A 26,328-nucleotide genomic window follows, 5' to 3' on the forward strand; every position below is an offset into this window, starting at 1 on the left:
AACGGGGTAACTTTAGTGAAGATTTACGAACGAAATGAAGCAAAATAGCCATGCGAGGAGCCATGGAGTTAACCAACAACCTATTCGAAAAATGCAGCCACCAATGCTGCTCAATAGGATTTCATACTGACAATAGTTGAGCTTGATCGAGCCATTACCAATGGCTACAGCCACTAAGCCAACCGGCTAATAGGTTTCTCTTCACTCTGTCATCTAGAAGAGCTTCGATCTTTTCTATGACATCTCAGGTGAGCTTGGTTTACTCTTAGATAGTATCTTTCATTTGCAGCATCAATCATTCATCAATGAGTTTCAATACTGTGGTCGGCAGTGACAACCAAGATAGTTCTTTTAAATTTAACATCGGTTTAATTATTTCCATGTCTCCATTTCCACTTTCGTTTTTCCCTCAACTTGCTCCAGTTCCTCTTTTCCTGTTACTGATCCTCACCTTGGCTCTGAATTGTATGATTTTACTATATGTTCATTAATATTCCTTGAAATTTTTGGTCCATTTCTTTATGTGATTAGTCGTTATTCAATTTGGTCAATGGTGTTCTCAATGAGTATAACTAATCTATAAATATTTTGAATTTGGTTCATGAATTAAAAAATAAAATTCATTACCATATCCTTTTTTCCAAACAAATTCCAGTAAATTCTAATATTTTAGAAGTGTAATTCTCTTAGGTTTGGAATCATAAAAGTTAAAATTTAAATTTAGATGTCCTCTGTTATAAGAATTATGAAAATAATATGTATATAGTATGCATAATCTGCTTCTTAAAAGATGACAGTCAATAAATTTATAATTTTATGTTCTCATTTTCAATCTTTTCTACATATAATACTAATCAAATACAAATTGGATGGTTGGTAGGTTGCTATGAGGTAGATATTTTAGTCAATGTACTTAGGTTCATAGCATTCATTAATACAATATAACCTTTTCTTGATAAACTTTGAAATTTTAAAAGACTTAAATTTTTCGATAAATTTGGAGCGATTACTTAATTTTACTTTTTACATGAAAGGTAAGTAATTTAACCAATAGAATTAAGATTATATGTATATTTTATTAGCTTCTGTGGGTTAATTATATGATTTAATCATTACGGAGACCCCAATGATGGGCGAAGAGGAAGGCCATGAAAGAAAAGAGATAAAATGGTAGCTAATACCGAAAGGATGATGCTTTCTTTTTGCTTATTTTACATCAGTTCATATTGATGAACATCACTATGATTGGGCTTATACAAGTAAGAAGTTGGACACCATTTTAATAATTATTTTCTTTTCTTTCCTCTTAAAGCTTTCCTTTTAGCATGAAACTAATAGACATATAGCTATTCATCATCATATAGAGGAGACAGAGCTATAACTTCACTCCATTTATCAAAGTTTTGACGTGGTCGGAAGCGTTGGTTGATGATAGCATCTTTTTGTGTTTCCGTACAAGTTTTGTTTTTGAAAATTAACTTAATGGGATGACGGTTGAATCATTTCTTTATTTGGTAATTTTCATTAGGGCAAGTAGTCAAAGTACAATTCAATTATGATAATGGTTTCTTTTTTGATTTGTTTTAAATATATAGGAAATTCTCCCGGAGCGGAGCCATACTAGTAATAGTATATTGTGAAAAGGCAAAGAAAAATGGATGGTAATCCTAAAATGCCGTTGAATCATACAATCCTTCCTTAACATCTCTTTTGTGTTTGTGTCGGGGTCCTCCCTCCCTCCCCAAACCAAAACCAAATCTGGTTTAGACGAAGACAATACAATTCAATGGGATCCCATATTTTCACACCCTTCTTCATCCTTATCTTTTTCTTTCAACTTTCTCCCCTTGTTTTAACTCTCCCAGATTTGCGCAACATACCTCCACATGAAAATCCAGTCTCTCAACAGCCTCAGTTTTCAAATCCAAATCCAGCTCAAAACCAACCTTTAAATCCCAAGCCTCTCCCCCATCCAAATCCATCTGAATCTATCCAAATCCAAATCCATCCCAAGTTACTAGTGAATCCCTCTAAAGATCCTCAGGGTACATACCAATTTTCAAGCCGTCAACCAATTCGAAAGCCATCTGAAATCCTAATCTCTCAACAATCTCAGAATTCATCCGATAACCCAAACCCTCAGCAACCTTCAAATACAAACCAAGATACAAACTCTCAACAGCTTCAAAACCCAACCCAACAACCTCAAAATCAAAGCACTCAACCATTTCAACCGAAGCCGCTAACCCCCAGTTCTCCTGATTCAGATGCGCAACAATTCCTCGACGCTCACAACGCTGCTCGAATTCACGAGAATGAACCATTATACACCTGGGATCAAAAGTTGGCTGACTTTGCTCGATCATGGGGCAATAAGCGCATCAACGATTGCAGAATAGTCCACTCCAATGCGCCCTATGGCGAGAACATCTTCGTGGCGAACAACGACCACTGGACACCTCGAGAGGCTGTCCAAAGGTGGGTGGGTGAAGAGCAATATTATGATAAGAAAACCTTTGCTTGCCAACCGGGGAAACTCTGCGGCCATTATACACAGATTGTATGGAGGGATTCAATAAGAGTAGGATGTGCCCGAGTTAGGTGTGCTAACGGTGGCCTTTTTGTTATGTGCAACTATGAGCCTCCTGGAAATTACAAGAATGAAAATCCATTTGTTCCACACAATCAGTAGACATTCGAGGAATATAGCCCACGCTATATATGTTTTCAAGCTTCACTAATTAATTTATTCATTTTATATTTTATCCATAGTTTATTGTTTGTTTAATAACGTGCAAATTTTGCTACAATCATTATCCTATTCCTAGGCAGGATACGTTTTCAAAGGGTTTTCTTTTAAATTCATATCATTTTAAAACACAAATCAATATTTTTTAATAGATAAGGCATCTTAATTTGAGTCATTTTGCACATTTTCATAATTTTTATAAAATTTATTTTAACAATTCGATTGTCATATATCATACTTCATTCATGTAAATCATGCATATCAAGTTTTATATAAATTAAAATTTTCTAAGTATTCATTTTATGTAAAAAAATTTAACCGTTTAATATATATTAATATAAACAATATTTTCGATCGATAAAATAGAAATATCATAATGATTTAAAAATTACATACATGACAATTATATTTATCTTGATAAATTTAACGCTGGACCATTAAAATATTAATCATATAAAAATTATAAAATGATGTAAACTACACCAATATAACTAAATCTCTTTCCTTTTAATATTCAACTTTATTACCGTTTACAATTATACTTTGTTAAAAATGAAGATATAAATTTAAACCAATTGAACATTAACTTAGTATTATTGTTATTGTAATAATTAGGAGCTTCAAATTTAAACGAACTGAGCTTTAACTTAGTATTATTGGTATTGTAATAACTAAAAATCATAGAGATTCTAGCATGTTTAAGTACATATTTAAAAGTTTAAAAAGAATTATAAATTGCAGGTATTGTTTAAGAAAACTCAAGCCTATAATATAAATATAAATACATGCCAAGTAATCCAATCATCAAACAAATGAAAGAGATCTATATGATTTTTTTTCAAAAAAAAAATTTAATATGAAATTTATTGTTAAAAAACAATTACGATATCAATTTTTTGTGAGAAAAAAAAAAATCGCATATGTTTAAAAGTTCTTAGTGATTGTCTACCTTATTTACATTATGGGGGGAAAATCAAACTATACACACTAAAATTCACAAACACCACACCACCTTATAAGGTCAAAAAGAGAAGCTTTAGCATGCAACATACCTAAATCAACATTAACGGGTATGGCAAATGGATCACTCTCCATAGACGCCTATGGGGAAGTCCACCAAGGGATGCAAATCATTTCTATAACTGACCAACTTGTTAATTTGAACAATATAACAATACCCAAAAAGGAAAACATAAATGGGGCAAAATTATAATGTCATACAATTGAAAGAAATGGATTATGAAATGTCAATTGCTATGAAAAAAAATCAAAAAGGTGAAATCAGTCTTAACAACATTCTGTGATCCAAGATCTAATAAATTTCCTAACTGAAGTATACACCAAAATTGTCACTTCAATAGCGCCCTACTTAATCCCCGTTAGTTAGTTACCACTTGAATCTTCAGAATAAACCGTAACAGTCAGAGTTTTCAACATTCTCTTAACCCAGTTGGATAATTTCCTTCAACTTTCTAAGCAGCAAAAAGATGACATAAAGAAACTGTGAAATTACAATACCTGCTTCGAAAAGCCACTTCTTTCCTTGTTCATACTATCATCTAAAATCATGTAGAAATTCAAACGTACAGAATCTGCGGAAAAATTTAGGATTGTTAATATGATTGTTCAAAGTGAAACGGAAGAATCTTCTGCATGTGTATGATTTTAAGAGAGAAGGATGAGCTTACAAGGCATTACAGCAGGCCTCTGTTAAACAAAACCAACTTCAATTTAAGATTGCAAATCCAACGTGGATTTACATTTGTTACCATGAAGCTAGAAAGATGTCTTTGCCTTTTTGTAGGGTTGATCGAAGTTTGTTTCTTCTACCCTTTTCCTGACAATCCTGCTATCCAAGAAATAAAGCTTTCAGCTATGTAGCACTGGGAGTACAACTTTCACTAACAAAAGCCAGTAGATTTTGGACATTCACTCTCCCTAATGACTCTGTTGTATATAACTTTAAAAGACTGTGAGCCATATGGTCGACTTAGCAAACTGATTGGCATTCTCAACGTCTGTTTTCGGTTTCTTCTACCCCTTATTAGAATGCTGAAGGTTTTCTCACCATCACTCTTCCTTTCAGCATCGCCTTCAGTATTTTTGTTCAGGTTGTTGCGTTGGCTCAGTCCGTTCTCAGAATTGTCAATCATATTTTCATTCAAGCAAACATTTTCCTGTATATTTTCCAAACCAACTCTAGCTTCTTCCTTAACACGACTTATTGCCAGAGGTGCTGAAAGGTTGACTTCTTTCTTAGCTTCCCCAACAGTGTCAATATCTAGTGGCAGCATAGGAGCTGAACTTGGATTTGCATCACCTTGCACTTCAGGCTCCAGTATCTGATCAGCAATTGGCTCAATAGTCGGTGATGGTACAGAGAATTCCATTGGATGACCAGGCCAAACTGTCCCAGGAATAAACTCTGGCATACTGGGGTTCACATTGCACTGCCATGAGAATTGACTGGGATGAAAAGGAGTGCTAGTTACAGGAAAGGTCATTGTTGGTACAGGTTGGGATTGAGCATAGGGTGGATACATAAAGGGTAGAGACTGCATCATGTTTGGAGTTGGAGGTGAGGGATATGGATGATGAGGAGAGGAGCATATTGGATTTGGTAAGATGGTAGATGGTGCAGAGTGAAGAGGCATGTTAACTGCCCAAGGTGCAATGGCTGGAACAGGTCTAGGAGGAGGAGGAAGGGAGATGTTCATGGGGAGTGGAGCAGCACGTGAAATCGATGTTGATGGGTTGAAAGGAGCGGCAGATGCCGACAGCTTCTTATTGGCAAGCCCCTGACCGTTACCAGAGTTTAGGACCAAGGGCTTGCCTTTCAATTCTTCTACCCCTTGTAATGTGGAGTTTGAATTACTGTGCAGTTCAAAACTTCTAGATAGATCCTTCTCACAAAGTTCCTTTTTAGGAGAATCAATTGAAACACTTGTAGATAAATCCTTCTCACAGATTTCCGTTTTAGGAGAATCAATTGAATCAGGTACACCATTTACGAATATGCCATCCTGTACAACTTCATGAACCTCATTACCTCCAGCCTCAAGTTCTTGTCCCTCCAGTCTCTCGGACACCATCAAACAAGAGTTATCTTCCATCACAGCAGTTGGCCTAGTTTCTTCCTTTTTTTCATCCACACCAATTTCCCCTTTCGAGATTTCCTCTTTCAAGCTCTCTGTTGAATCCAGTATAGTGTTCTCACTCTTCTTTTCAAATATATTCTCCATCCCCGTAGTCAACTGATCAGTATCGTCTTTTGTTTCATTCATTTCCTCTCGATGTTTTTCAATGGTGAAGTCTGGGTTATCAGGACAACTAGTTTCAGGCCTGAAATGTAGTTTGGAGATACTACCCGGAGGGGCCAATGCTACTTCCTTGTATGAAGGAGATTTCCCAAGACTGACTGTAGAATTTTTTGGATAGTGATCATTAGGTGTAAAGGCAGAGGCAGAGTCCCCAGGTCTAAACACCTCACCTCCATTTCTAGAGATCTCAGTTGTCCTTTTAGTAGATGAAGAAGTGGACTTAACCCTGTACGTAACGGTTTTAATTATTCTCTTTCCAAATCTTGAACCTTGGGAGGGATTAATAGTGTGCTGATCCACATGACCTCCATGAGATATTGTTCGTTTCTTCAAACGGTAATACCTATTATTTTGATGACTGGCCTTGACTAGAGGGAGTTCCATATCAGGATCAACATTCTTTTTCTGATAACTGAAAACCTTGCCTATACTTGCTCGTCTCTGCTTTAGTCTTCTCCCAAGTGATACAGATGTTCTTACCCTTTGAACGGGTTGCCACCCATCATCCCCTTCAGCATGTGTTTCAGATAGGATGCAATTATCAAGGTCTGGTCTTGCCTCTGTTGTCTCTTCTGTAACAGGAGCCTGAGACCGTGCTGGCAAAGAGCTCATCTCCTGGTTAGCATCCAGTTTATCTTCCGGTTCAGGTACATGTGTCTCCTCATCTGAAGCTTTGTTCACACCCACTTTAGAGGATTCCTCACAACTTGGATAAAGTTTTCCCTTCACCTGTAGAGGAGAATCGGGATTCATAAGAGGTGCATGTTGGATAAAAAGAAAAAGAAAATAATGCATCTGATGGTCCATGCTAGCAGCCATGTTGCCCTTTCCTGATTTACATACTTGCAACTATCCAGGCTTTAACTGAAGTTGGAATGAAAAATTTTCCCCTTCTTTGGAGAAGAATGTGCCATCATATATGTTTTACTGTATCAGGCACAATTATTTTTTTTCCTATTGGACATGGATGACATCCATTTCTAGAGACAACATTTCTACCAGATTCTATAGATACCATGCTAGCTCCACAGCCCCGCATCTAAAGGTCCTACTTTTAACTGTTCTCCATCCACAATAAGCCTTCTCAACATTATATGGACAAGCTTGGAATAGGTTTAATGAAGCACAAAATCTGGTTATGGAAATTTGGCTAGCTCAGTAGTTGAGGAGCTGAAACTACATATTTCTTTCTATAGTTCTTAGCCATTAGTACAATCTGCAAAAAACTTGGTCACCAGCCCCTAGATAATGCGCTAGTATTAACTCATTTCAATCAATGTCATTATTAAAGAGAATCAGATTTGGGTCTGGTTCCTATAATCAACAATAAGTTTGACCAACCACAAATTAAACTCTATCCTACCTTCATAATACAGCTTTTTTTCCTTCCTGCTGCAGCATCTTTCCCTTTGGCATCATGATTTGGATTAATATAGTCAAGCAAATCAGATACACTGCAGAGTAGCATAAACATAAGAAACAGCGTAAATATGTCTGTAAACGTTTCCAGCTTTGCTGGCTTTTTCAATAAATTGCTTAACATTGGTGAGCTAATATATATATATAAGGATGTCTGAATTTTCCCATAGCAGACACACAAATGGAGAATATATATAAACACACAAATGCTGGTAATCCAACCATGTGCTAACCAAAATAATTTTTTATAGGCCAAGCACCTAAAGAATTCTTAGAAAACCAAACTAACTACTACTATATTAATTTGTTAAAACCATTACAACGGCATTTTCAGGAATTGTATAGCTCACTAAGCTAAGTTAAACTAATACAAAGATGGTAATAATCCACGAGAAATGAATGGGGTATCAAAGAACGAACTCAAAACAAGTACATGGAGGGGACAAATAAGTCATGTAGTTTGGTCCCACCAGCCGCCATGACGGGCAGGTCTTGTTTTGTTTCTTTTGCGTGGGGAACAAGGATCTGAGTAGGGGGAGCCAACATGAAGAGTGATGATAGAGGTACTTCGCCACCAGTGGCATTTGAAAGGGTAAATATAAATGTACACCACAGAAAAAGAGGCTGAAGCAGGCTTTTAAGAGACTCTCCAATTAGAACTCATAAATGAAAAGGTTTTTTTTTTTAATATTATTTTAAACTTTTTAAAGCATACCCTTCCATAAGGAAGTTGAAGATGGTTCCACAGTCAAATCTCAAGAATTCTCGAGAAAAACCCTATCAAAGGCACGGATTACTTTTTTCTATTCTGAGCTGGGAAATGCAGGAGCATGTGACATGATAGCTGGACAATTATGTGAATAGCACATAAATTGGCAAAAAGGAAACTTAATACATTCAACAAAAATCAACTATTTCCTAATCCCCTTCTTCGGAGAATATGCTAAGATATTTTACCTTAAATGGCCCTTGCTAGCTATGGATGCATCTGGCTTTTTAGTACCATTTCGTGCAGCTTCTTGCTGTTCAAATGCCTTGGACTCAAAATACTCGAGCCATGCAGCAGCATCCTGAAAGATTTCATCAAAAAGTTTAATCATTGATAATGAATTAAAGAAAACAACCCTAAAAAACTATCATATCTATCATCTGCTGGCAGAAATTATTCACTCAAGTCAAGCATTTGATGCGCTTCTGTCAAAAATTATCAAGCTGCTATTGATGCCAACTTTCACTTTAGCACTGTAAACTAAGAGCTTGAAGCAGCTGTGCTTATCTCTAGGTCACTGGTTGCTCAAAATTTTGAGTGGCATGAATCATATAACGAAGAAATTACATGTTCAATCTATGGACTGCAAAAGATACCTGGGTACGTAAATCATCTGGGCCCAGCTTTGCTCGGAGAATGTGCAAGGTTGTTTGTTCATGTTGGACGCTCAAAGGGTATGCTTCCATCAATGAGAGTGCAATTGCTATAGCATGATAACTTGCTGCTGTCTGAAGACATTAACGGACAAAAGGATTATTCCTTCGAAGATTTTCTCTTTTCTTTGTCACGAAAAAAGTATGAAGAAACAAAGGAAGTCAAAAGTACACAATAGGATAAAATCTTAGTAATGTTTCCTGACAGTTGATTTGGGACATGCATAAACATGAAATTAAGATTTCACGCACTAACTACATTTTTCTGGAAAGCCTTTATTTCATCAAAAACATCTAAGACAGCATTGTCTTAGCACCCACAATATGAAGTAAAAAAAAATTCAAAAACCTCGGCAGTGACTTTTTAGTTTATCCATTTAAGAAAGGTTTTATAATGATTCAATTTCTCTGGAACATGAAATAGAACCATAGATGCATATGACAAAAAGATGACTCAAACCTGAATATGATCAGGACCAAGTAACCTTTGGTTACACTTCAAAGCTTTGTGAAGATATCTAAGGGCAACATGCACATTGCCCAGTCCTTCTTCCATCATGGCTACATTTATGTATGTTGCAGCGGTATTTGGATGAGATGGCCCACAAGTAAGATGTAAAAGATATAGAGCACGCTTTACATATCTGATCCAACAATAACTTATAGATGTTATGATCAAGAGGCTAACCGGAAAGATTTCAAATATGACTTGAAATTGCCACTACCATCTTACAAGATATTTCTTCAGGAACTTACAATGTCCAAAAGCAAACAATAATATCAGGTTCAAAAAGTAAGATTTGAAAAGGAAAATACACCTAGCTAAGCAGATTAAATTAGAATTTGTGACACTGAAATCCATTTAAAGGCCCACCAGAATGTGTGAAGATCACTGCTTCAACATCTATAATTAAAACAGTAAAATGTCCATATATAAAATGCAGACAAACGTACTTAAGAGCAAGTTCTGTCTGCTGAAGCCTGTAATAGAAGACAGCAAGATCTCCATAACTCTTCATTGTGTCAGGATGATCTAATCCCAGTTCTCTCTCATTGATATCCAAGGCTTTTTGCTGGTATATTGTGGCCTGCAGTTGGGGTAGATTATTGATTTAAATTCAACTTGAAACCCTCAACACACAGAAAACTTTTATAGAATTGTTTAGGGTATTCTAGTATGATATGGATTTCCACACTGCAGGTAGAAATGGTTAACAAGAAGACCTGATTGAAATCTCCAGTGTGATATAAAACCACAGCAAGAAGGCTGTAAGCTCCAGCAGTCATTCGATGATATGGACCACAAACTGCTACTAGCTTAGAAAGAGCCTGCCGGAAACGGAGATGTTTAACAGATTAGAGACTAGATTTACGAAAATAAAGTTTGATGAAGCACATGATAGGCATATCATCTGGAATGTATACCTTGGTTCCATAAGTTACGGCATCTTCGAGTTTTCCCTTATCTAAGGCTGTTTTAGATGATTCTAAAAGTTGTCTTCCATCAGCAGATGAGCATGCTGCTTGCTGAAGAGAAATAGAACGCAAGCAAATACAAAACCATGATAAAATCAACAAATTCTGAAACAGAGTTGAGGAAGGAGAAAGGACAATGTTCAAGAATTATTTATAACCTTATGTACAGGAACCAGACTGACAATATCTGATGGTTGGAATGGGCTAGGAGAATCCATGTCAAAATCCCTTGGAACCAACTCAATTCCTACCTAAAAGAAGCAAAGGAGAGAAAAGGAAACTGATACTTATTTTTCATGCTCCATCAACAGCCACATCCTATTTTTGGTAACACGCAACTAGACTATGATTTATAACCTTTCTCTTGGCATGCAAAGTACCCTACATAGCCATAGAGAATGTTCCCTTATTCTGAATTTTGATCAGAACAATTTACATTTTAACCAATTTGATAGCAAAATTCGTCAGTAAAACTCTATTTAGAGAAGGAAGCTGGCCCAGGTATATGCATCCCTCTTTCCATAAAAAAGCACTAATGAAACTATCCATTGTAATTTCAAAAAAAAGTGGCAAAGGGAAAAAATAGCTTCTTATAACTACTTCATCTCCAAAACCCTTCAAATTTGAACAGAAAGTGATAGCCTTTTATACCTTCTGGCATAATCCACGTAGAATTGCAAATTTCCTAATGTCCTTGAAGTCTAAGTTGCTAATATCCCATTCATATCGCTTCATCAAGAAGACCTGCAACCACTTCCACACCAGGGAATGGATTTTGCAAGACTTGTGTAGTTCTCGATTCTTAGGAACTCCAAACATCAGGTTCAGTGTAGAAGCTATTGACACAGCCAGTTTATCAATTTTAACAACAGTGGCAATCACTGCCTGCAGAATATGCTTGAATGCCCGAACAATCATTTCATGAATACAAAGTGACTGCACATGTGATAGCTTTTCTGAAAGCTTGACCTGAGCAGGAAAGAAATACCAATCAATAACTTATCGTGGGAAATAATAAAGTCATTGTTCCATTTTTCTATACCTCATAGGCTCACACACCAATTTTGGGACAGGGGGTTAGGTAGCAAAAAATGGACTGTACACAGAATCTTAACAAGCTATGATGCAATGTCGGTGGATATGTGTTATGCTAAAAAATCTAATAAAAGTTGTGCACTCATAAAAATAGAAAGAAATTGGCAGGGCTTGACAGCTTCGGCAACAAAGAGGAAAAGTATTAAAGAATTCCTTTTCAAACTGGATAAAGATGTTGTACAGGGCAAGCATTTATAAATCAGAAAATATATCAGAGTATGGCACTTACAACATGTCCAAGGGAACGGATCTGAAGACCTCTAGTATGCATAAAATCAGTCAGAGTTCGTCCATCAACCGGTGAGAGTTCCAAAGAACCAAAATCTGCAACCTGTTATTGCATAATAAGTACTAGAGCCAGAACTACTACAAACCTAACTACAGACAAAATCAGGAAAGTGACGAAATAACTCTCAGGATTACCAATTTTGGAAGAGCAACTTCAGTGTAATATTTCTGCGACAATTCAATTAATTCCTGTAAAGTCTTTCAAACAAAATGAACATGTTAGACATATGCTTCCAGTATACAAAATTCTATGCTACAGTAATCAAGAATATCTACCTTGTGATGAAGTCCAGTCTTCGACTCTTCTAGTCGAGCAAAGGCCTCTTCGGATAACTTCCTCTTCAGCACAAATTCATCATCTTTTGAACTGGTTTCAAGCTGAGATTCTATAGAAGCTGCTGTAACATTTTCAACAGCATCCGGATGAGAGTTTGAGCTTCCTGACCCCATATTCCCATCTGATTTTTTCTTGTTCTTGAGGGACCTAAGAGGTGTCCCAAGTCCTGCAAGCTTCATCTCATTCTTAGACTTCTCCCTAGATGGTTTTTTATCTTTTTGTGTACTATTTTGGTCCTGCAAGTGTTGTATCCAGCAGGCTCCTAGTTCCCATCTCACAAAAGGTTTCCGTTCGAGTTCCTCCTCCTCAAGCTTAGCAAGACTTTCTTCCAGCAATCTCTCTATCAAAACTTGGGAAGAACTAAGTCCTTCATGTTCCAAAACTTGTGAAGGCGAAGCTGCCTTATTAAGTTCTGAAGGTATCGTTTTATGAAGAAGTAATCTCAAACTGAGAGAAAAATGGAAGGGAACTCTTTAAGAATTCTGCTTTTGAAGCTGAAGGAGCAAAAAAACAGCCACAAACTAAAGAGCAATAGCCGCGTCGTAGTAAATGAATTATTATGTTGAAATATGTGAAACCCATATTTTTTGGGATATATTTTAAAGTTATTTAAGTAGATAAATTTTTTTTAGGTACTCTTTTCTCTATTTAAATTCAGTTGTTTAGTTAATAAAATATAGAACAATTTTATTAAATACTCTATTGAAAACTTTTATGGCATATGAGGTAGATTATCTCTAGTAGCATCATGGTTAAAACAGCCTTCATTGGAGATAAGATATCCAGCAATCAAATTGAGGAAGAAAATTTTACCGTTGAAACAACTAATGAAAATTATGAGGGCCAAAGTTCTCTAGAAGGGTCTCCATTCACTAAGGAACAACTAGAGCATCTACACAAGCTTTTTCAAACACCATAATTTCAGATGAATTCTTATCTTCCTAATTCATCCAATAATCCTTCTTCCTCCTTTGCCCAATTAGATACTGATTTTTCTGTATTTTCAAAGCCAAACCTTGTAAAACAAAAACGTGGATCGTTGATTCTGAAGCTAGTGATCACATGACTAGTAGTCATTTTCTTTTTTCAACTTACACACCTTGTGCAAGAAACAAAAAAATCAAAGTAGCAGATGGGTCGTTCTCGGCAATAGCCGAGAAAGGCACTGTTAAAATTTCGCATTACTTGGTTTTACATGATGTTTTACATGTGCCAAATCTAGCTTGTAATCTCATATCAGTCAGTAAATTATCCCAGTCCTCGAATTGTCATGTTATATTTGACTCTTTTATGTGTAAATTTAGGACATAGTCTCGGGTAGGATGATTGGCAATACTAAAGAATTTTGTGGAATTTACTTTCTTGACGACGACCATCTAAGTCAACCAACAACTACTTTATGTTTAAATTCTGCTTCTAGTTTTGATAGAGTTATGATTTGACATTATAGGCTTGGACATCCTAATTTTTTCTATTTAAGATATTTGTTACCTAAGCTATTTAAAAATAAAAGTCCTTCATATCACTGTGAATTTTGTGAACTGGCTAAACATAATCGGTCATTCTTCCCACCTCAAAAATATAAAGCTTCCAAACCTTTTTCGTTAATTCATAATGATGTTTAGGGACATTCAAGAGTCTCAACTTTTTCAGGAAAACGTTGGTTTGTCACATTTATTGATGATTATACTCGCATTTGTTGGGTGTTTTTATTAAAAGATAAGTTTGAAGTTAAAAATATGTTTCAGTCTTTTTATGCTATGGTGAAAACATAATTTGGTGTGAGAATAGAAGTACTTTGGAGTGACAATGGTGGGGAAGTTTTTAGTGACCAATTAGGTGTTTTCTTAACCAAACATGGTATAGTCCACCAAAGCTCTTGTACAAATACACCACAACAAAATGGAGTTGCAGAAAGAAAAAACTGACATCTTTTGGAAGTAATTAGAGCCTTGATGTTCACTAGTCAGGTACTACATTATCTTTGGGGTGAAGCCTTGTTAATAGCTACATATCTTAATAATAGAATGCCTAGTAAAACTTTAAACTATAGAACTCCTTTCAGTCTCTTTAAAGATAACTTTCCTAACTCTAAATTGATCACAGATTTATCCCTCCGAGTTTTTAGGTGTAGTGTTTTTGTTCATCTTCACAACCAAGGTAAACTAGATCTTAGAACAAAAAAATGCATCTTTGTTGGCTATGCTTCTAATAAAAAGGATTACAAATGTTACGATCCAATTGATAAGAAGATTATTGTTACCATGGATGTCACATTTGTTGAAACACAATCTTTCTTTGATTCTAATCTTCAGGGAGGGAATTATGGTAAGGAAGATTCTATAATTGATCAAGAAAACACTAGGAATATACAACATAGGATTCTAATTATGGGGAAGGTGAATTTATGATTAATACAGAAATTAATGATGTCAATCTTATTAATGAAAAGAGGTATGAAGGTGTAGAGTCTGATCATGAGAATAAAGAACAAACAGAGGAGTTAATTGTTTACTCAAAAAGAAATCGAAATCAAGAAAGTGAAATCCACCAAATTCATCTCCAAGAATCCGACCCGCAAGATCTTGTCAAAGGTCCAGGTAAAGCTCATAATCCAACCAATGAATTTTCTGATTTAGACATTCCAATTTCTAAAAGAAAAGGTGTTAGAAATGTTGTCAAATATCTCATGTCTAACTTTGTGTCCTATAAAGCCTTGTCTTCGACATTCTCAACATTTGTTTCGTGTCTTGATACTGTGAAAAATACCAAAAATGTGAAAGATGCTTTACAAGTTCCTGAGTGGAAGGAGGCTATTTTAGAGAAGATGTGCGCTCTTGAAAAAACAGGTGCACGGGAAACAATGGAATTACTTGTAGGGAAGAAAACTGTGGGCTGTAAATGGGTGTTCACAACCAAATTCAAACCAGATGGATCTTTAGATAGATACAAAGCTCAACTGGTGGCTAAAAGGTACACTCAAACATACGGGATAGATTATTTTGAAACATTTGCTCTAGTAGCCAAATTAAATTTTGTTAGAGTTCTTTTATCAATTGTCGTTAATCTTGATTGGTCCTTACAGCAACTAGATGTGAAGAATGCTTTCCTAAATGGGAAACTTGAAGAAGAAGTTTACATGGATCCTCCTCCAAGTTTTGAAGAAAAATTTGGAACTCGAGTATGTAAGCTCAGGAAATCTTTGTATGGTCTAAAGCAGTCTCCTCGAGCTTGGTTTGAACTGTTCACTCAAGTTGTTAAAAAACAAGGATACTCACAAGGGCAAGCTGATCACACAATGTTCTATCGACACTCACAAAGAGGTAGAATAGCAGTTATTATAGTTTATGTCGATGATATCATTCTTACAGGAGATGATGTGGATGAAATAAGGCGTTTCAAGGAGCATCTAGCATTGGAGTTTGAGATCAAAGACTTGGGTCCTTTGAAATACTTTCTTAGAATGGAAGTTGCTCGATCAAAGAAGGGTCTTGTGGTCTCTCAGAAAAAATATGTGATTGATCTTTTAAAAGAGGCTAAGATGAGTGGTTGCCACCCAGCTGACACACTAATTGGTCCAAATGTAAAATTCGAAAATAACGAAGGTCGATTAGTTGATAAAGGGCAGTACCGAAGATTAGTTGGTAAGTTATTTTACTTATCACATACAAGGTCAGACATAGCTTTTGCAGTGAGCTTAGTGAGTCAATTTATGTACTCCCCAATAAAGAAACATGAAGAAGCAGTGTTTTGGATTCTGAGATACTTGAAGAGTTCACCTGGAAATGACTTATTCTTCAAGAAATACAAACAAAGAGGAATTGAAGCTTATACAGATGCAGACTGGGCAGACTCAATAACAGATAGAAGATCTATATCAGGATATTGTACATTTGTTTGGGGAAATCTTGTGACTTGGCAAAGCAAAAAAAAATGTTGTAGCAAGAAGTAGTGCAGAGGCTGAGTTTAGATCAATGGCTCAAGAAATTTGTAAAATGATGTGATTAAAAAGAATTATGAAAGAGCTGAAGAAACCAATAACTTCACCAATGAAGTTGTATTGTGATAGCAAAGCTGCCATTAGTATTGCTCACAACCTAGTCCAGCATGACAGAACTAAACATGTTGAGATTGATAGACACTTTATCAATGAGAAGATTGAAGAAGGTCAAGTGTGCATGTCGTTTGTTCCTACAAAACAACAGACTGCTGGCATACTCACCAAAGGGCTCTCTAAGACAAGCTTTGATTTTCTTGTACGCAAGTTGGGCATGATTGATATATATGCAACAACTTGAAGGAGAGTTGAAATATGTGAAACTCTTATATTTTGGGATATATTTTAAAGTTATTTAGGTAGATAAATCTTATTTAGGTAGATAAATCTTAGAATAAATCATTTGAGATATTCTAAGAATATTTTATTCTATCTTTTAGTAGTTTATTAGAATAAGGAATTATTTTTCTTATCTTTTAGTAGTTTATTAGAATAAGGGAATTGTTTTCCCAATTAGGTTATACGTTTTTCTCTATTTAAATTCAGTTGTTTAGTTAATAAAATATAGAACAGTTTTATTAAATGCTCTCTTGAAAACTTTCATATTATACCTTTCCATTTCAAAACTCTCTTTCTTATTCGAAAAATAAAAAAAGGAAAATTGCATTAAAGGACATAAAAATGTTAAAATTCCATTAAAACCAACAACTATATGCAAGCCATGTCATCTAGATGCAAATCAAGAGAACATCAATCCAAAGATCCGCAAAATTGAGTTTCGAGTTTTCCTTCCAGGATAGATAAACACAGACCAATATGAAAGATTTAGCTTGAAATTTAATAAGATATGTAGTCACTCCATCTAAATGCAAGTTAAGCGAACACCAATCCAATTATTTTCATCTGTGAGGTTTAAGTTTTCCCACCGAGATAGATGAATATTGAACTTTAAAAAAATTTTAGCTGAAACATAAAATATTATGTTATTTTCAAATCCCCCTTTAAATACACTCAAGAAGAGTATCATTTATCAAACTCTTTAAAATTTATCAAATCAACAGTTTGTTCCCTCTACTATAAAATATAAAATATAATACAGCTCAAGCAAATAGATATTTGACACAGAAGAAATTGGTACCTGTTAATATTGAGGGCATTGGCCCCGCCTTCTGGCTGTTCAAGTTCAATGCTTTGATATGGTGGACTGCTTTTCTCATTCTCTCTCCCCTCAACCTTCGCAAAGGCAATATAGCCACAGTATCTCACATTTAAAACACCAAGAGTGGAAGTATCCTGCAGTCAAAATATAAAAATTGCCTCAATCTTACCAACTCCGAAAGTAGAATCTAGACCATAAAGAGATTCATTCATCATTAAAATTTTCCAGAAAATATCTTACATGCGCAACCGTATTTTCATCAGCTGTGATCCCTTTCAATAAGTTTCTTTCACGCAAATTTGTTTGATCTACTCCAGTTGCTTGAATTCCATCAATCTTAGTGTCCACCTTACAGCTTGCATTGGGGGCATCTTTCATTACCATAATATTCAAGCCCCCTATTCTCTCAGAATACAGAGTTTCACAATTCTTTATTGAACAGGTCGGATTCATCTTTCCCATTACATGCTTCACAGTCCTAATGGCTCTGAAAATTGCCGTGTCGACAAATAGGCTGTGAAGAAGAAATGCTTTCCTGTCCCGTATTTGTCGCTCCTCTGCTGTCTTGCTGGGCATAGATGCAAGAACTGAAAACTCATAGGCCCAAGGTATCGAATCGTTTTTTCCGTCTCTTCCTAAGCCACCTCCATTACCCCCCCACGTTTCATCCTCCATGGGAAGAGGTGGGAAATTTGATGGTGATTGCGCTACAGTTGGAGGTACAAGCCAGGTATTCGCTCTGAAGCCATAAGGAAGATTCCCAAACTGACCAAAAAAAAAAAGAAAAATGAAGTTGTGAAACAATACAAAAGCTAGGCTATCTTCATGAACAACTTCTTGATTCTTGAGCATTTTCAGTCAAGGCAACTAAATAAAGGGACAAGCACTGATAAATGGTCATATACCTTATTACGTTCCGTAAACGCTTTCATGAGATCGTTGTAGGCCTGTAATATTCTTATCAGGGTATTAACATGAGGAAATATTATCAAAAGAGGCAACATGAAAAAGGTACGAGTTAATATATGCTTTAAAGTTTAAATGAACATAAAATATGAATAAAAAAAGTGAGAGTTTCTGGATTTTATGGAATGGAAATCAGGAAGTAAATTTAACTGAATGGTATACATCATTCAAAGAGAAGCCATTACTTGACACAAATGAAGTTAAAACAAGTCATAAATATATTCCTGCCAAAACAGAATTCCGAAAGACATTACAAAAAGAAAGGCAGCAGCTACTCAATATAATTAAAATTTCAAATAACTTAAATTCAAAATAATTCAAACCCATAAAATAATTAAAAAAAATTTCAAATCCATTCAACTCAATTTAATCCGATCTAAAATTACTAAATCCGTCCTATTCGCAAGTTTAACTGAAATCCATGTCGAGTAATTACAACAATTTAATATTTTAGTCAGAAAAACAATGCCAACAAATCATCTAGTTACCTCGAAAATCACATACTTAAGGTTTTCCTTTTCGCAGACTATTGAAATATCTCTCATCAATTTAAACCATAAAAGTCAAGCCAATGCAATAGCTTATATCGACAAGATCCACACGACAGAAATTAAAACATAAAGCTTTGAGTACCGAACACAACTCCAAATCCAAATATTACTGCTTTCGAATTTCAAAAATCAATTATCGCATACCAACAGTTGCACTAAAAGCTTAAAAACACCATAAATATCGCAAAAGTTTCTTTTAACCAAGCATATTATATCTCCAAGTCAAATACTTCTCATCAATATGATAAATGTCAAGTCAATACCAGTTTCACCCCTCACAATTTCAAACATAAAATTTTGATACCCAACTTAACTCCAAATCGAAATACTATAGCTTTCAAATTTAAAAGATCAATTATTACATAACAGTTGCACTTGAAGCCTATATACATCATAAATATCCCAAAATTTTCTTTTAACTAAATATATTATCATCTCCAAAGTCAAATTCAAAATCTATGTACCATAAGGAAATCCAGTTAATGAGATCTCAACCAATAACTCCCCCTGCTAGAAATCATATTACATGTACAAGATGACGAAAACCAACCAAATGTAGGACTTGAGATCACACTTACCACCAAATGTGCATAACTATCATTAATAATTGATCTTGCCATATAATTTATTTGAAGCAAAATAGATTTCTGTAACTCAAAATACCCAATCAAAAATGAACTTCCATATAAAATGTTTCGATAATCGTAACTTCAGCTTTTATACGAAGAAAGCACAACATATGGCATGTACCAGAATAAGTGATATTCTCCATTAGTTAAACATACTCCACATGAACTGATTTATACCTCAATCAAAAACTGTAATCGCAAATAATCAACATGACTATTGAGTATGGAGATGTTCGTTGCACTCCAAAATAGATACTTAAATAATCACGGTTAGATACTTTTTCACCGAAACCAAACCACTTCAAATTAAGCAAATATCCTCTTATGCACCATTACACCGACTAACCATACATTGGTGCAATATTAAAACAAAATCCGCCAAGGCAATTACAAACATTACTACCAAATACCAATAATTAAACATCTCAAATTTTCAAAATCTTATTTCGCCTCAACGCCATTTCCCTTACTTTAGTCCAAAAGAAGCAAATTTTATACCGGTTACCGAAGACTCAATAAACATCCACCACAGGTCTAAAATCTACGTAGATCGGAAATCTAACCCACGTCTATAAGATCTCGAAGGATCGGAATCATTCTCCAGATTGTTCATATTCAGTTTAAAACAAATATATATTATGGAAACTCCCATCACATAACTCAACAGACTCTTATTAGCTGATAAACAAACTGCGCAACCAAATATTATCATGTTCAACGAGGGAAAACCATTAAAAAGAAGGCATGAAAGACTAATATCTCCAAAACTGGTAAACTCATTAAGAAGGGAATCAAAAGCTTATCACGTTTCAAAGCGTTTTAGATAAGCTGACATAAGTAATATCTTAAAAGGAGGGAAAATGAAAAACTGACCTTATCAAAAGCTTTACTAAGTTGGCGTAACAAATCAACAAGATTGTGACAGAGAATCCGCTGCTTCGTAACGCTATAAAAACCTTTCCGGCATGATTCCACGTGAACCAGCTTTCCATTGCAAAGCTTAATCTGGTCATTATCAAACAAATATATTACAGATACAGGAGAGACCGGAAGACACTGTATTGCCAAGAAGGAGAGGTTCAAGGACGAAGATCTCACGTCAAGGGAGAAGAGATGATCATCGGCTGAGATCTCCTCAACTTGCTGCGTATTTGCCCTCCTTATAACTGAAAAGGAAAAGGAATAGTCGCTAAGCTAAGTTCAAACCGTACGCGAGGGAAGCAAGAGAAAAATGCAAACAAATAAAGACGGAAACAATTATAGAGAGAAACAGTACATTGAAGAGGAGGAGCGAGATGAGAGAGGGAAAAGAAATCGTAGAAAGTGCCGAGGTTAGGGCAAGAATGGCTCATCTCTCCTTCTGCATCTACCGGCACGTCCTTCGTAGAAGATTTCGAAGCCGATTCCTTGTTCGCACCGGAGACGGTTTTCTTAGCTGCTGCACAGCCTTTCTCCTGCGCAACTGACGCATTCTTACTGGCGTCCGGCTTCAGCTGATCTTTGGCGGTGACAGATGAGCCGAAGCTCGTGGTGCAAGCCACAATATCCAGTACCCGTCTGACGTGCGCCGCCGCGCTCTCTTCATCGTAATCATCTGGGTTTTTTTTCAAATTTTAAAACACAGAGAACGTAGCAGTTAGGGGTTTTATTTTTTTGGAGGGAAATGCCGCGAGAAGCAAAAGTGTCTTTTCAACGTATATTTTTCGTCCACGTCGTAACTAATCGACGTTTATAAAAATACATTTACATTTTTGCCCTCCTTTAGCTTACCCTCCGTTAAGGTTAATACGCACGGTCTGAGCGCCAAAACGTCCACGGTGTCTTTTAACCGCAACCCTCTTACCTGTAACCGTTAAAACAGAAAAATGCTGAAGTTTGTTTCATTTTAACCGCGGTTATTACTTATTTTCGAGTTTATAATAATAACGATAATAATAAATGAAATTTTTAGTATATTAATTAATTTCATTATTATGAATATTTATCAAAACATAATTTAAATAAATTTTGTATATAGTGCAAAATGAGATGCACCTTTCTTTCCTTCTTCTTCTAAAGAAGACGTAAACAAAATTACAGTCCATTATTTCGGAGACGGAAAATGATGGCCATGATATTTCCAAGAGCTATTTTATCAACTTGAACATGATCTGTGTGTCGTTTCTGCTGTCATATTCTTTTCAAGCTGACATGATTTTCTGATATTTGGTCGAAAATTTATTAATCTAAAAATAAATTATATAAAAGGGCCTAATGATTTTTCTAACTATAAAATAAAAAATTTGTAAATTAGTTTACCAAAAATTATTTGTACTAGAAATGCATGTACCCTCACGACCTTACCTCATGGGATAAGGAAAAGTTTGTGATGTTGCAGGCCTCTGTATTCACCGATAAAAGACGACGTACATCTAGTATCCTGTCTGTCGATATCCCCTGCCCATTTTTATTTACAAATTATTAAATTTACACCATTTGTAAAAAGAAAAATAAATAATAATGATAATTCTAAAAAATTGTAGCGTATTGTTGTATCCTGCACATATTTATATATTCAACATATTAGCAACCAACTTCATTTCAAGGTCGAAAAGATAAATATTATCTATTCTTAGAATATATTATGTCGCAATTAAATTTAAAATTAAAACGAATTGTATTTTTTAAATTGAACTTAAATTCTTCCAAATTCCAAACTTCATTTAAAGAAGCTCAACTCCAAATAAAAAATAAAAGCTCAACTGCTTTCCATTTCCATAATTGGTTGAGATATTTAATTTGTGAGAATTGGGGCCCAAAGAATTATTAATAAAATGGTTGCTGACGAAAAGACGATTGTGTAACGAAATCCAGCTCCAAAAGCATGAAAAACGAAAAGACGCCTCTTAAAATTTAAAAGAAAACGCACACACATACCACACGCACATGGTGCCACGATGATAAACAAAATCGCTAAGGGAGGCTCAAGAACATGAAAATGAAAATATTAAAAACGCAGGGACCAACCTTGAGAACAACATGAGTTTCATCGGGGAGGTGTACGGTGATGTCCATCACCACCGGCAGAACTGCAAACAAAATGAAAAAAGGCCGGCGCCGGCAGGGCGGGGCGGGGCGCCGCTGTTAAATTTGAGTAATTTATCAAATACGATTGAGAAATACTAATAGAGTAATACCCTTCTCTTCTTTCTTCTTCTTCTCTCCTTTGGCCTTCCCTCGGCTGTTCCTTGGAGCCATTTTCAACCTTGGGGTAGATGGGGATGGGAACTGGGAATTTCTAACTTTAAGCTCTTTTAAATAAGATATTTATAGCTGCACGCCTGTACCAAGAAAATGAATCATGTTACGTATCGTCATCTTCATAAACAAAAAATTAATCAAACGATAAAACATATTTGTAAAAAGCAGGTTTTGGAGTATATCCCAATTCTTATTTTAATTCCAATATAACATATAAATGGCAGAAACCAATCGAAACTAGCTTTCTATGCAGAAAATTTTTCCCGACTTATATGAACTTTGGAACTAATTAATATTTCAATGGTTACCAAGCAGCAGCAGCAGCAAAAAACAGATGATTTTTCCGAGACTTGAAGGTTGAAGAACAGAGATAGAATAGTTTTTTTGTTAATAAAAAGCTGGAAAAAAAGGAAGGTATTTCAGCTATGGGATAACGAAGAGAGCATAACCATTGAAGCTCTCATCCGCGGTGGGGGCAATAGAAAGAGATGATATAAGAGAGGGTTTTGAGGTATGATAAGGAAGGAAGGGCTTAGATTTAACAGTCAGATGAGTATATCCCATTTTATGGCAGTTTCTGGGCTTATACACTGATAATCATTTTCTGGGAATTTTTAAAAAAAATAATTATTATTAGTAGCAGTATATTTTAAAACAGAGTTTTTTAATGAAATAATATAAAATAATAAAATAAATACTGAAATAAGATAAACACCCTATTATTTATCAAAATAGGCAAAATGAACAGTGTATCATCTGTGCCGCCAATTGCTCCGGCAGCCCCCATCTCCCATACCATCAATAATTGCTTGAATCATTAAAATTTTAAAAAATATTTAATTTTTTTAGGTGCCGTTTGAGCAATCGATGGCACCAGTATTTCAGACTTAGAAATACACTAAAAAATACCTAGAATATATAATTTAAAATGGTATATTTTTTATCTGAAATATTAGTACCGCCGATTGTTCAGATGACATCCAAAAAAATTATATATTTTTTTAAAATTTAATGATTCAAGCAATCATTGGTGATAGGGAAGATGGGTGTCGCCAATTGTTTAGGCGACACCGATGATATGTTGTTCATTTTGCATAATTTGGTAAATAATAGGGTGTTTATCCTATTTTAATATTTATTTTATTATTTTATATTATTTAGGTAAAAATCCTTTAAAATATAAAAAAGTAAATTTGCATGTGGTCATTTACGTATTAAGTATTTATATATGATGAGTCTTACTAGTTAAAAATATAATAAATATATTTATTTTTAATCAATTTTAAAATCTATACTATTCCTTTTGTTGTGATTATGTGTGTTTTTATTTTTATATTTTTATAATTAATAAAATTTATACATGATCAGATTTAAACCAAAACATCATTTCTATCATTTTTTTATTTGTCATTTGAACTGAATCAATTTTTAGTTTTTATTTAAAATTTTAATAAGTTATGTCTATGTTTTAAATTTTTATATATTTATGCATATGAATAATGTTGTTGATTAAGTTGGTGTCGTAAGTCAACTTTGCACTAATGCAAGATTGTTGACAACACCATTATAAATAATTATAATGCATTTAGTATTCTTAATATGATGTATTAACATGTTTAATTTTCATTTCACTCATAATTTAATATAATATTTTATTTTAAGATTGTATATATTTCATGTGTATTTTTATTAATCAATTTCAAATAACATATTTCATTATTTATTGTATTTATCTTTAAAAATAAATTTATATTTTAAATCGTTATTTTCATGCACATATACTTATGATAAATTTTATAAATTAATAGGGTTGTATTTGAACACAGTTCATTAATAATATACATTAAATACAAACTTTAATTTTATTTTATTGAAAATGCAAACCTTAATTTTAGAACTCCTAATGACAAATTCTCTCAACATTATACTTTTTATATCTAAAATATTTGACTCAAATTTTTATTTAAATATATTATCATAATAAGTTTTTCTTTTTCTTTTCTTTTGAGAGACGCTACTTGATTCAATAAGTTGTTATAATTGTAATATGTTTTAATTCTTTGGGAAAATGATAAAAACTGAAAAGTACCGTAATATTGGGCCATAGCTGCCTACCTCATTGACAGTTTGCGGGTTTTTTACATAAATAGGTTGAAAAAAAAAATTTACTGAAATAGAGTGTCAGAAAAGGTATTTACCAAAATGGGTTACTTTTTTCATTGGAGCCTATTAGATAGGCGCCAATGAATAAAAAATAATATTTTTTGAATAAAATATTTTTTATATTTTTAATAATTTTTTTAAAATACGGGTCAAAATACGGTCAACGGTCGGGTCGGGTCGGGTGGCGCCTATCGTAGGCGCCAATGAAGGTGCCTCATAGAGGCGCCAATGAAGGTGTCTTATAGAGAGCGCCATTACTAGACCTGTCCATGGGCGTAGTCAGCCCAAAAAATTTCACCGGCTCGAAATATGGGCCTAAAATTTTGTCCAGTCTGCCCGAAAAAATCATGTGCCCAAGCCCGCCCGCCCATTTTTAAATAAACACCAAAAATTTTAAAAATAAAAAAGTATTTTAAAAATAAAAAATAAAAATATATTTATTGTATTCGGGCGGGCCCGGCCAAAAAGTTGTGCTGAGGCCTGCCCGCTTTCTAAACGGCCTAATTTTTTGCTCAAACCCATATTTCAAGCGGACCATCGGGTCAGGCCCCCATGGGACGGTCTATGGCGTAGAAGGCCTCATAAATTTAGGATTATGTTATAAATTTTGTGTTTGTAATTATTTAAAATTTAATTTATTAGTAATAAATTACTAAATTACTAATAAGTTACTAATAAATTTATAACATAATCTTAAATTACTAACAAATTAATTATAAAATAATTACAATATTCATACAAAAATTACAATATTACAATATATACGACATTCAATATTCATACAAAATTATAATATTACAATATTCATACAAAATTACAATATTCATATAAAATTGCAATATTTTTGTTATTAATTATTAATTATAAATTATCTATATTTAGTATGAATATTGTAATTTTTTGTATGAATATTGTAATATTATAATTTTGTATGAATATTGCAATTTTTTGTATGAATATTGTAATATTATAATTTTGTATGAATATTGTAATGTCGGTATATATTGTAATATTGTAATTTTTGTATGAATATTGTAATTATTTTATAATTAATTTGTTAGTAAATTAGGATTATGTTATAAATTTATTAGTAACTTATTAGTAATTTAGTAATTTATTACTAATAAATTAAATTTTAAATAATTACAAACACAAAAATTTATAACATAATCCTAAATTTATGAGGCCTTCATTGGCGCCTAGAGCTGTCCATGGGCCGGGCTGGGCCCAAAAAATTTTCGGCCCGACTCCTAGGCCCGGGCCCGGCCCAAAATATGGGCTTGAAATTTTGTCCAGGCCCGGCCCGGGCAAAAATCATAGGCCCAGGCCCGGATTGGCGCCTCCCAGATAGGCGCCAATACTATGTATTATACGGGTTCTATACTAACCCGAAAAAGTATAAAATTATATTTTATTCAAAAAAAATTTATTATTATTTTATTTATTGGCGCCTATCTAATAGGCTCCAATGAAAAAAGTAACCCATTTTGATAAATATTTTTTCTGACACCCTATTT

General features: G+C 34.4%; 2 protein-coding genes across 2 annotated transcripts; one reads left to right on the forward strand and one right to left on the reverse strand.

Annotated features, from left to right (window-relative positions):
• Positions 1–1,588: 1,588 nt before the first annotated feature.
• LOC105793341 (protein PRY1) lies at positions 1,589–2,769 on the forward strand. Its single transcript, XM_012622259.2, has one exon. The coding sequence runs from the start codon at positions 1,787–1,789 to the stop codon at positions 2,690–2,692; it is 906 nt and encodes a 301-aa protein (XP_012477713.1). The 5' UTR covers positions 1,589–1,786; the 3' UTR covers positions 2,693–2,769.
• A 1,155-nt stretch (positions 2,770–3,924) lies between these two features.
• LOC105791535 (protein REDUCED CHLOROPLAST COVERAGE 1) lies at positions 3,925–23,187 on the reverse strand. The gene is made up of 25 exons (XM_052634595.1): positions 22,957–23,187; positions 22,585–22,728; positions 22,415–22,476; positions 21,747–21,844; positions 21,179–21,246; positions 20,685–21,002; positions 20,507–20,574; positions 20,282–20,413; positions 18,168–18,209; positions 17,503–18,027; positions 17,242–17,396; positions 12,046–12,553; positions 11,905–11,967; positions 11,711–11,812; positions 11,038–11,355; positions 10,545–10,637; positions 10,336–10,437; positions 10,135–10,239; positions 9,865–9,998; positions 9,371–9,554; positions 8,854–8,985; positions 8,446–8,558; positions 7,433–7,523; positions 4,438–6,798; positions 3,925–4,341 (listed from the first exon to the last, which is right to left on the reverse strand). Exons 2-24 carry the CDS (start codon positions 22,643–22,645, stop codon positions 4,651–4,653), a joined length of 5,622 nt encoding a protein of 1,873 aa, XP_052490555.1. The 5' UTR covers positions 22,646–22,728; positions 22,957–23,187; the 3' UTR covers positions 3,925–4,341; positions 4,438–4,650.
• Between the last annotated feature and the right edge of the window lie 3,141 nt (positions 23,188–26,328).

This window comes from Gossypium raimondii, chromosome 8 (genome assembly GCF_025698545.1).
Source record: "Gossypium raimondii isolate GPD5lz chromosome 8, ASM2569854v1, whole genome shotgun sequence".
In the NCBI taxonomy this organism is placed as follows: Eukaryota; Viridiplantae; Streptophyta; class Magnoliopsida; order Malvales; family Malvaceae; genus Gossypium; species Gossypium raimondii.